The sequence below is a fragment of the Cherax quadricarinatus genome, chromosome 93, assembly GCF_038502225.1.
Source record: "Cherax quadricarinatus isolate ZL_2023a chromosome 93, ASM3850222v1, whole genome shotgun sequence".
Classification (NCBI taxonomy): Eukaryota; Metazoa; Arthropoda; class Malacostraca; order Decapoda; family Parastacidae; genus Cherax; species Cherax quadricarinatus.
In genome coordinates this window covers 651,656-664,609 of record NC_091384.1, presented here as the reverse complement: position 1 = coordinate 664,609, position 12,954 = coordinate 651,656, and the positions used below count along the sequence as shown (strand labels likewise).

The 12,954-nt window shown below is 38.9% G+C and overlaps 1 protein-coding gene across 7 annotated transcripts in view; it reads left to right on the top strand.

The window, feature by feature from the left end:
* Septin1 (Septin 1) overlaps positions 1–12,954 on the top strand; it is an 88,095-nt gene that overhangs the window by 62,575 nt on the left and 12,566 nt on the right. For all 7 annotated transcript variants that reach the window (XM_053798055.2, XM_053798054.2, XM_053798056.2 and 4 more), the window contains 3 exons: positions 3,179–3,296; positions 8,869–8,955; positions 11,276–11,436. In XM_053798055.2, the coding sequence (XP_053654030.1) occupies positions 3,179–3,296; positions 8,869–8,955; positions 11,276–11,436 (366 nt within the window). The remainder of the gene's footprint in view (positions 1–3,178; positions 3,297–8,868; positions 8,956–11,275; positions 11,437–12,954) is intronic.

The window sequence follows — 12,954 nt, the reverse complement described above, 5'->3', positions numbered from 1 at the left end:
AATGCCACTAGGACCAGCTTGAGTCACTGGAGTCCCGTCTCGCAAAAAACTGTCCAGAGAGCTCTGTTTCTGGCGTCTCTTTAAAACTTCTCTAAAATGGGCCAAGACTTTGTCACTGTACAAGTTGTTGATATGGCTTGCAACATCCTTCTCAGGGTGATGTTTCTCCATAAATCTTTCCATCCTACCCCACATTTCAAAAATCTCCTTAATTTCTGAAGGCACCTTCTTCCATCTCTCTCCCTCCTCCTCTGCAGCAAGATTCTGAGCTGCGATCTGTTGCTGTTCCTGCTGAAGCTCTTGCAGCTCCTCAGTGGTTAGCTCTTCGTTGTGGTCCTCCACCAACTCTTCCACATCCTCCAAACTCACATCCAACACCATAGAACTCCCCAGTGCCACAATAGAGTTCACAATTGACATAGGCTCATCAGAGGCTGCCTCATACCCTTCAAAATCCCTCTTGTGGACACAATCTGGCCACAAGTTTCTCCAAGCAGAGTTCAAAGTCCTGGTAGCCACTCCCTCCCAAGCCTTACCTATAAGGCTTATGCAATCGAGAATACTGAAGTGTTCTTTCCAAAAATCTCTTAGGGTCAAGTGAGTGTTTGAGGTCACATTAAAGCACCTTTCAAACATTGCTTTAAAGTTTGAAATGACCTGCTGGTCCATGGGCTGGAGGAGAGGAGTGGTATTTGGGGGGCAAGAACTTTACTGTTTGAAATGTTTGAAATGACCTGCTGGTCCATGGGCTGGAGGAGAGGAGTGGTATTTGGGGGGCAAGAACTTTACTGTGATTAACCCAAACTCCTTCAGAATTAGGTCATCCAAGTTTGGAGGATGAGCAGGTGCATTGTCCATTACTAGGAGGCACTTGAGATCCAATTTCTTTTCCAGGAGGTAATTCTTCACACTAGGGCCAAACACTTCATTGAACCACTCAATGAAAATTTCCCTCGTGACCCATGCCTTATTATTAGATCTCCAAAACACACACAATTTACTCTTCATAACATTGTTTTTCTTGAACACTCTGGGATTTTCAGAATGGTACACTAGTAATGGCTTCACTTTGAAATCCCCACTAGCATTAGCACAGAACATGAGCGTCAGCCTGTCTTTCATAGGCTTGTGTCCTGGCAGTGCCTTTTCCTGTGTAATGTAGGTCCTCTTTGGCATTTTCTTCCAAAAGAGGCCTGTTTCGTCACAACTGAACACTTGTTCAGGTTTCAGTCCTTCAGCCTCTATGTACTCCTTGAATTCCTGCACATATTTTTCAGCCGCTTTTTGGTCCGAACTGGCAGCCTCATCATGCCTTATCACACTGTGTATGCCAGTACGCTTCTTAAATCTCTCAAACCAGCCTTTGCTGGCCTTAAATTCACTCACGTCACCACTAGTTGCAGGCAATTTCTTTACCAAATCGTCATGCAACTGCCTAGGCTTTTCACAAATAATCGACGTCATAAGACTATCTCCTGCTAATTGTTTCTCGTTTATCCACACCACTAATAACTTCTCAACATCTTCAAGTACTGGTGATCTCATTTTTGTCAGCATATTTACCCCCTTTGCAACAACAGCATCCGTGATTTTCTTTTTCTTGGCTATGATGGAAGATATGGTTGTACGGGATTTGTTATACATCCTGGCCAGTTCGCCCACACGTACGCCACTTTCATATTGTTCATTGATGTTTTTCTTAAATTCAATCATATTTCTCACCTTCTTTACTAAAGGCTTGGCACTAGGAGCTTTCTTTGGAGCCATGGTAGCTTATTTAGCACTTGCAAGCACTAAAATGAATGGATTATGAAATATTTCGTATGAACACATGAGGGGACCGTCGCTCACTGGTAAACAATGGCACACTGGCTGGGAAGGGAGGCTGGGGCGCTCAGAGCCGTGAGTACGCATCCAGTACGAAAGACGATTAGAGAGTTAACGGACCATTTGCGAGCCAATGTTTAGACGAAATAGCGCGACGATTTCCGAAATGGACGACTATCAGGCCGGACGATTATTGAGGGACCTCTGTATGCCTACACTCTGAAGAAAGGGTAAGGAATTTGTAATTCTGAAGGTCATTTAACTCTTAAACTGTCCAAACGTAGATCTATGTTTGCGCGCGTAGTGCTCCGACCTTCATTTTCTCCATAAGAAACAATGAAAAAACGTAGATCTACATTCGGAGCGCTACATGAGCAAACATAGATCTACGTTTGCACAGTTTAAGGGTTAACCCATTAATTGTGGCATACCCTGAAAACAAATTCCTTCTGTGGCAATATTTAAATAAAATTCTTGATCTGAGAACTATGGCTGTTGGAAAAAAAAACTACTGGGTATGTATTTAAATGTAATCTGGATTCTCCATTCATACATGTGCACCACTAAACTTTCATGTATAATACTTAATATACTTACAAAATTTTATAAATTAATGTAACCATAAACTAAAAATGTGCACCCATAAAATATAAAAATAAAAAGGTACCATTTTATTAAGAGGAATGTATCTTACATTTCATAATGAATAACATTTCTGTTCCATCAATAGAAATAGTTTTTGTTTCATCATGAGTTATATTTCTTCTGTGTCATCTGAACATTTATGTCTTTTATTTAATTAAGAGATATACTTGTTGGAAAAAAAAAAAAAAACTTCTTATATATCATCAGCATGGATAATTTTACTGCTTCATCAAGAGCTATATTTCTCCTGTCTCATCTAAGTGAATTATGTGTGCAATACATTATATTTCTCCTGTCTCATCTAAGTGCAATACATTATATTTCTCCTGTCTCATCTAAGTGCAATACATTATATTTCTCCTGTCTCATCTGTGTCTCATCTAAGTGCAATACATTATATTTCTCCTGTCTCATCTAAGTGCAATACATTATATTTCTCCTGTCTCATCTAAGTGAATTATGTGTGCAATACATTATATTTCTCCTGTCTCATCTAAGTGCAATACATTATATTTCTCCTGTCTCATCTAAGTGCAATACATTATATTTCTCCTGTCTCATCTAAGTGCAATACATTATATTTCTCCTGTCTCATCTAAGTGCAATACATTATATTTCTCCTGTCTCATCTAAGTGAATTATGTGTGCAATACATTATATAAAAATGTGACTCTTCATAATACCAGTGAATGTATTTTATCGTCAGACTGAAGCCACTAGATATTCAGTTTATGAAACAGTTACACAACAAGGTGAATATTGTTCCTGTCCTTGCCAAGGCTGACACACTTACCAAGCAAGAGGTAGCCAAGCTCAAACGAAAGGTGAGTTTGTTATGCAAGTTCAAGAATACTTTATGGTACTTTTGTCAATTACAAAGATAGGTTTTCTTATGCGAGTGCTTTAATTAAGAATACAGTAGTTTATCTTATCGCAAAGTTAATTTTCTTGTGTGAGTGGTTAATGCTGTACAGTACCTGTTAAATAAGTACTGCTTTTATAATGACTCTGAAGATAAAATAGAATGTTTGTTTTATAAATAGAACTGTATTATATTTTTAAAGTACTTAGTTATAAATTTTTTTTTTTTTCAACAAGTCGGCCGTCTCCCACCGAGGCAGGGTGACCCAAAAAAGAAAGAAAATCCCCAAAAAGAAAATACTTTCATCATCATTCAACACTTTCACCACACTCGCACATTATCACTGTTTTTGCAGAGGTGCTCAGAATACAACAGTCTAGAAGCATAAACATATAAAGATACACAACATATCCCTCCAAACTGCCAATATCCCAAACCCCTCCTTTAAAGTGCAGGCATTGTACTTCCCATTTCCAGGACTCAAGTCCGACTATATGAAAATAACCGGTTTCCCTGAATCCCTTCACTAAATATTACCCTGCTCACACTCCAACAGATCGTCAGGTCCCAAGTACCATTCGTCTCCATTCACTCCTATCTAACACGCTCACGCACGCTTGCTGGAAGTCCAAGCCCCTTACCCACAAAACCTCCTTTACCCCCTCTCTCCAACCCTTTCGAGGACGACCCCTACCCCGCCTTCCTTCCCCTATAGATTTATATGCTTTCCATGTCATTCTACTGTGATCCATTCTCTCTAAATGACCAAACCACCTCAACAACCCCTCTTCTGCCCTCTGACTAATACTTTTATTAACTCCACACCTTCTCCTAATTTCCACACTCCGAATTTTCTGCATAATATTTACACCACACATTGCCCTTAAACAGGACATCTCCGCTGCCTCCAACCGTCTCCTCGCTGCTGCATTTACCACCCAAGCTTCACACCCATATAAGAGTGTTGGTACTACTATACTTTCATACATTCCCTTCTTTGCCTCCATAGATAACGTTTTTTGACTCCACATATACCTCAACGCACCACTCACCTTTTTTCCCTCATCAATTCTATGATTAACCTCATCCTTCATAAATCCATCCGCCGACACGTCAACTCCCAAGTATCTGAAAACATTCACTTCTTCCATACTCCTCCTCCCCAATTTGATATCCAATTTTTCTTTATCTAAATCATTTGACACCCTCATCACCTTACTCTTTTCTATGTTCACTTTCAACTTTCTACCTTTACACACATTCCCAAACTCATCCACTAACCTTTGCAATTTTTCTTTAGAATCTCCCATAAGCACAGTATCATCAGCAAAAAGTAACTGTGTCAATTCCCATTTTGAATTTGATTCCCCATAATTTAATCCCACCCCTCTCCCAAACACCCTAGCATTTACTTCCTTTACAACCCCATCTATAAATATATTAAACAACCATGGTGACATTACACATCCCTGTCTAAGACCTACTTTTACCGGGAAGTAGTCTCCCTCTCTTCTACACACCCTAACCTGAGCCTCACTATCCTCATAAAAACTCTTTACAGCATTTAATAACTTACCACCTATTCCATATACTTGCAACATCTGCCACATTGCTCCTCTATCCACTCTATCATATGCCTTTTCTAAATCCATAAATGCAATAAAAACTTCCCTATCTTTATCTAAATACTGTTCACATATATGCTTCAATGTAAACACCTGATCTACACATCCCCTACCCACTCTAAAACCTCCTTGCTCATCCGCAATCCTACATTCTGTCTTACCTCTAATTCTTTCAATTATAACCCTACCGTACACTTTTCCTGGTATACTCAGTAAGCTTATTCCTCTATAATTTTTACAGTCTCTTTTGTCCCCTTTCCCTTTATATAAAGGGACTATACATGCTCTCTGCCAATCCCTAGGTACCTTCCCCTCTTTCATACATTTATTAAACAAAAGTACCAACCACTCCAACACTATATCCCCCCCTGCTTTTAACATTTCTGTCATGATCCCATCAGTTCCAGCTGCTTTACCCCCTTTCATTTTACGTAATGCCTCACGTACCTTCCCCACACTTACATTCTGCTCTTCTTCACTCCTAAAAGATGGTATACCTCCCTGACCAGTGCATGAAATTACTGCCTCTGTTTCTTCCTTAACATTTAAAAGTTCCTCAAAATATTCTCGCCATCTTCCCAATACCTCCATCTCCCCATCTACTAACTCCCCTACTCTGTTTTTAACTGACAAATCCATATTTTCCCTAGGCTTTCTTAACTTGTTTAACTCACTCCAAAATTTTTTCTTATTTTCATTAAAATTTCTTGACAGTGCCTCTCCCACTCTATCATCTGCTCTCCTTTTGCACTCTCTCACCACTCTCTTTACCTTTCTTTTACTCTCCATATACTCTGCTCTTCTTATAACACTTCTGCTTTGTAAAAACCTCTCATAAGCTACCTTTTTCTCTTTTATCACACCCTTTACTTCATCATTCCACCAATCACTCCTCTTTCCTCCTGCCCCCACCCTCCTATAACCACAAACTTCTGCCCCACATTCTAATACTGCATTTTTAAAACTATTCCAACCCTCTTCAACCCCCCCACTACTCATCTTTGCACTAGCCCACCTTTCTGCCAATAGTCGCTTATATCTCACCCGAACTTCCTCCTCCCTTAGTTTATACACTTTCACCTCCCTCTTACTTGTTGTTGCCACCTTCCTCTTTTCCCATCTACCTCTTACTCTAACTGTAGCTACAACTAAATAATGATCCGATATATCAGTTGCCCCTCTATAAACATGTACATCCTGGAGCCTACCCATCAACCTTTTATCCACCAATACATAATCTAATAAACTACTTTCATTACGTGCTACATCATACCTTGTATATTTATTTATCCTCTTTTTCATAAAATATGTATTACTTATTACCAAATTTCTTTCTACACATAGCTCAATTAAAGGCTCCCCATTTACATTTACCCCTGGCACCCCAAATTTACCTACTACTCCCTCCATAACATTTTTACCCACTTTAGCATTAAAATCCCCAACCACCATTACTCTCACACTTGATTCAAAACTCCCCACGCATTCACTCAACATTTCCCAAAATCTCTCTCTCTCCTCTACACTTCTCTCTTCTCCAGGTGCATACACGCTTATTATAACCCACTTTTCACATCCAATCTTTATTTTACTCCACATAATCCTTGAATTAATACATTTATAGTCCCTCTTTTCCTGCCATAGCTTATCCTTCAACATTATTGCTACTCCTTCTTTAGCTCTAACTCTATTTGAAAACCCCTGACCTAATCCCATTTATTCCTCTCCACTGAAACTCTCCCACCCCCTTCAGCTTTGTTTCACTTAAAGCCAGGACATCCAGCTTCTTCTCATTCATAACATCCACAATCATCTCTTTCTTATCATCTGCACAACATCCACGCACATTCAGACTTCCCACTTTGACAATTTTCTTCTTCTTATTCTTTTTAGTAATCTTTACAGGAAAAGGGGTTACTAGCCCATTGTTCCCGGCATTTTAGTTGACTTTTACAACACGCATGGCTTACGGAGGAAAGATTCTTATTCCACTTCCCCATGGATATAAAAGGAAAATTAATAAGACCAAGAACTATTAAGATAAAATCAAAGAAAACTCAGATGAGTGTGTATAAATAAATGTGTACATGTATGTGTAGTGTGACCTAAGTGTAAGTAGAAGTAGCAAGACATGCCTGTAATCTTGCATATTTATGAGACAGACAAAAGACATCAGCAATCCTACCATCATGTAAAACAATCACAGGCTTCGTTTTACACTCACTTGGCAGGACGGTAGTACCTCCCTGGGTGGTTGCTGTCTACCAACCTACAATGTGCTTGACCATAGTCATGGTGGGCAGTTATAACTATGATCTTTCCTGAGCTTCTTGCTATTATGGCCAAGCTTAAACTTCACCAGTACTTTATGAAAAATGAATGATTTTTTGAGACACTTCAGCCGTTTCCCACCAATGCAGGATGACCCAAAAAGTAAGAAAAAACTTCATCACTCGTACATAATCGCTGTCTTTGCAGAAGCACTCGGATACAACGTTTTAGACGTCCCTCCAAACTACCAATGTCCTAAAACCCTGCTTTGAAGTGCAGGCATTGTACCTCCCATTTCCAGGACTCTAGTCCAGCTGACCGGTTTCCTTGAATCCCTTCACAAAATATTACCCTGCTCACACTCCAACAGCCCCTCAGGTGAGGGGCTTGGAAGTCCAAGCCCCTCTCCCACAAAACCTCCTTTACCCCCTCCCTCCAACCTTTTCAGGGATGACCCCTACCCCACTTTCCTTCCCAATAGATTTATATGCTCTCCAAGTTATTCTAATTTGTTCCATTCTCTCTAAATGACCAAACCACCTCAACAGCCCCCTCTTCAGCCCTCTTACTAATACTTTTAGTAACTCCACACCTCCTCCTAATTTCCACTCTATGAATTCTCTGCATAATATTTACACCACACGTTGCCCTTAGACAAGACATCTCCATTGCCTCCAGTCACCTCCTCGCTGCAGTATTTACAACCCATGCTTCACACCCATATAAGAATGTTGATACCACTATACTCTTGTACATTCCCTTCTTTGCCTCCATAGATAACTTTCTTTGTCTCCACAGATACCTCAACTCGCCACTCGCCTGTTTTCCTTAATCAATTCTATGGTTTACCTCATCCTTCATAAACCCATCTGCTGACAAGTCAACTCCCAAATGTCTGAAAACATTCACTTCTTCCATACTCCTTCCTTCCAATGTGATATCCAATTTTTCTTTATCTAAATTGTTTGATACCCTCATCACCTTACCCTTATCTATATTCACTTTTAACTTTCTACCTTTACACACCCTCCCAAACTTGTCCACTAACCTTTGCAACTTTTCTTTAGAATTCCCCAAAGCACAGTATCATAAGCAAAAGGTATGTGTGTCAACTCCCATTTTGTATTTGATTCCCCATAATTTAATCCCATCCCTCTCCCCAATACCCTAGCATTTACTTCTTTTACAACTTCATCTATAAGTATGTTAAACAACCATGGTGACATTACACATCCCTGTCTAAGACCTATGTTTACTTATGTTTTCTTATTCATTACAAATAAGTTCTCTCTTGTTTAAGATTACTGTAACAGGAACAACATTTTAGATATTGTTTTATTTTTTTGAAAGTTACTCTACCCCATGTTATCAGATGACAAATGTTGAGCTATTTTTTATCTTTGATTTTATGCCAGTTTTGATTTTTTTTAACACACTGGCCATCTCCCACTAAGGCAGGGTGACTCGAAAAGGAAGAAACAAATTTTTCTTTTTACATTAATTTATACAGGAGAAGGGGTTACTAGCTCCTTTTTCCTGGCATTTTAGTTGCCTCTTGTGACACGCATGGATTACAGGGAAATGATTCTTCTCTACTTCCCCATGGAGAAGTTTTGAAATCTAGTATTTAATTTCTAGGTTCTGGATGAAATTGAGGAAAATGGGATCCATATTTATCCACTGCCAGACTGTGATACAGATGAAGAAGAAGATTACAAAGAACAGGTGAGAGAATATTATGCTGCAACACCATTCTAAGTCTTGTACAATTTGTTATGCTGCAACACCATGCAAATTCTTGCTCAATTTTTATATTTACACTACAATCAAGCATCCATATTCAGTGGGCTTTGGTTCTTAGATGTCCTTGCATTCCCAGATACTAATAAATTTTAAGTATGATAAAAAAATCAAATTTGGTCTCATTTTGTGTTTCATAGTTCTAAATATTGTTTTATCCTCAATATAAAGGTGATTAATTATATTGTGTGTCAGGATTGGTTTTAATTTTTTTTTTTTTATCACACTAGCCGTCTTCCACCAAGGTAGGGTGACCCAAAAAGGAAACACTTTCATTATCACTCGCCCACTCTCTTGCCAGAGGCATGTAGATAAAACAGTTCACTAGCCCTTCCAAACAGCAAATATCCCCACCCCAACAAGTGCAGGCACTGTATTTCCCACCTTCAGGATTTAAGTCCGACTAACCAGTTTCCTTGAATCCCTTCACAAGATGTTATCTTGTTCATACTCCAACAGCTCATCAGGTCATAAAAACCACTTGCCTCCACTCAGTGCCTGATATAGATGAAGAAAGGCCCTAGGCTATTTTACTTGTGAGGCCTCTTCCAATTCCCCATCCTCATGACTAGAGAAAGATGAAAGAGTATTTTAAAAAAAATCAAGGAAGCTGATGATGATGAAGAAGAGTGCTTAAAATTCCACAATTCACAATTCCTCCTCTGAAGAACATAAGATGTTATTGTTAAATATTGTCATACCCCTACCCTACATTATTAATTGGTTCCAAGAGCCGTGACATAACCCAGTTTTTGATGTAAACTGGACATAATGCCTTAAAAATGCCTTAAAATGACAACAAACACTATAAAACTAGCATAAATAACTTTCAAAAGAATATAACTATTGCTAAACCTTAGAGAACACTAAAAACACATTTTAGTGATACTTTTAAATCCTTTGAGGGTCCAGATCCCTGATCTGAAACTTGTCCACAGGGTCCAAGAATTTAAAAAAAAAAAATTGTTACTTGTTCTTATGAAATGGTAGAGAATACTTGTCTGAAGGTAATAATACAAAAAATACGAAATTTGATGGAAAATTGGCCCAAGGCTTCAGCCACCAAGCCTATAGGTAAATCTGGCACTGCCTCCACTCACTCCTATATAACACATTCACACATGCCTGCAGGATGTCCATGCCCCTTACATACAAAAACCTCTTCACCCCCTCCCTCCATCCTTTCCTAGGGTGACCCCCTACCTGCCTTCCGTGCAACTACAGATTTATACACACTCCAAGTCATCCTATTTTGCTCCGTCCTTTCTATTAATTATTGTCTTTGAAAGTGTGGCTTCATGGCTGTGCATTATGCCTACTCCAACGTGCAAACATCTCTGTTGATCGCGTCCTAACACTTTTACTGTCCAGACTCTCAAAATTAAGTGTTCACAGTTTCTACATTTAAAAAAATATGAAATGGTAGAGAATCTTTTTCTGAAAGTAACAACACCAAAAATATAAAATTTGATGGAAAACTTAAGCAACTACGCAGGTGCAAAGTTAGTGATCTGGGTGCATTTTATGCATTGCCGATTTTGTTAATTTGAGTCCTATTTTAAGCCAATTCTATTGCTCAATTTGACCAAATTCTTAGCTATTTTCCTAGTATGCCTTCCATTCTATTGATTCAGTAGAAAAAACTGCCCAAGGTGTGCTAGATACCATTATGAAAGAAGAATTCCAGAAGCATTTTGAGAAATGACAGAGGCACTGGGAACAGTATATATCCTCCTAAGGAAAGCACTTTGAGGAAGGCTGTAATAAGTAAACCTTTACTGTATATTTTTTTCATGGCAGTCCAGGAACTTTTGAAAGTGCCTCTGGATAATGGAAACTATTCGTGGGTTGCTAAACAGTAAAAGCTTTGAATAATTGAATCCCACAAATAGGGAAGCCTGCAAATTTCTAGGGCTTACTGTAGGTTCAGCTTCTTTGACAGCAGGGCATACTACAAGGGTGTTTTCAAATGAAACTGTTTTAGGAGTTTCTCTGTCATGGTCAGTCATTTAAAGGGACACTCCTGCAGAGATAAAATCATAGAATTATAGGTCAAGTAATTGTATTGCAGCAGTAACAATAGTGGATCTAGTTCAAGTCATTTGAATCTTGAGACTGCATTTCTTACAAGGCAGTTTTATTGAATGATTGATGGTGAATGTATTTGACTTCTTTGGGTCACTCTGCCTTGGTGGGAAATGGTGCATCCTATAAAATAATTTTTCTTATGGTCTTATTATTTTAGGTTAGACAGTTGAAGGAGGCAGTGCCTTTTGCAGTTGTGGGCTCCACCACAGTATTAGATGTTGGTGGCAAGAAAGTAAGAGGACGACAGTATCCTTGGGGTGTTATTGAGGTGGAAAACCCCAACCATTGTGACTTTATTAAACTTCGATGCCTTCTTGGGTGAGTAATAAAACTGGATGTTATTTCAGTTACCATATGAGCATTCAGAATAAGTTTCAGGTGATAATATACCACATGAGAGAAAAGAAACTTTTTTTTTTTTTTTTTTTTTGGTCTCTTATTTATATGCAAAATTAAAGATGGTTGGCACAAACCCACTACCATCATAGTATGCTCCTTGCTTAGCAATGAATTCGTTTACCGACGTGGTCTTAGGAACAGAACTCCGTTGTTGGGTGAGGAGAGACTACGTTAATATTGCTAGATATATTTGCATGTTAACAGATGGGCCACAGATACATCAGATCACTTTTTAGCTGTAGCTACAGTGAGAGTAAAAAGTAGATGGAATACAAGGAAAATGGAAGCAGCAAGTAAGAGAGAAGTGAAGGTTTATAAACTAAAGTAGGAGACAGTTAGGGAAAGATATAAACAACTGTTGGAGGACAAATGGGTTAGTGAGAGTATAGGCAATGGAGTAGATGTATGGGGGTAAGTTTAAGAATATAGTGATAGTGTTCAGCAGAAGTTTGTGGTTACAGGAAAGTGGGTGCGGGAGGGAAGAAGAACGATTGGTGGAATGATGATGTAAAGAGAGTAACAAGAGAGAAAAGGTTAGCATATGAGAGGTTTTTACAAAGTAGTATTGATGTAAGGAGGGAGGAGTATATGGAGAGAAAAAGAGAGGTTAAGAGAGTGGTGAAGCAGTGTAAAAAGAGAGCAAATGAGAGAGTGGGTGAGATGTTATCAACAAATTTTGTTGAAAATAAGAAAATGTTTTGGATTTGTTAGTTAAATATAGGAGAGAAGAGTTATTAAATGGAGAGTTAGAGGTATCGGGAAGATGGAGGGAATATTTTCAGGAATTGTTAAGATAGGGAAACTGTGATTTTTGTATAGGTCAAGGAAGAATAACGTTTATAGGAGTGAGGAAGAACCAGTTGTGAGTGTGGGGGAAGTGTGTGGGGCAGTGAGTGGAATGAAAGTGTGTAAAGCGGCTGGGATTGATGGGATAAAGATTTTTTTTTATTTTATTATTATCACACTGGCCGATTCCCACCAAGGCAGGGTGGCCCGAAAAAGAAAAACTTTCACCATCATTCACTCCATCACTGTCTTGCCAGAAGGGTGCTTTACACTACAGTTTTTAAACTGCAACATTAACAACCTACTTTTAACATTCCTATAAAGATAAGAATGTTAAAAGTAGGTGGGGATATAGTTTTGGAGTGGTTAGTGTTTTTATTTAATAAATGTATGAGAAAGGGTAAGGTACCTAGGGATTGGCAGAGAGCATGCATAGTTCCTTTGTATAAAGGCAAAGGGGATGAAAGAGTGTAAAAATTTTAAGGGAATAAGTCTCGGTTGAGTGTACCTGGTGAAGTGTGTGGTAGAGTTGTTATTGATGGGTGTGAAGCTTGGGTGGTAAATGCAGCAGCGAGGAGACTGTTGGAGGCAGTGGAGATGTCCTGTTTAAGGGCAATGTGTGGTGTAAATATGCAGAAAATTCGGAGTGTG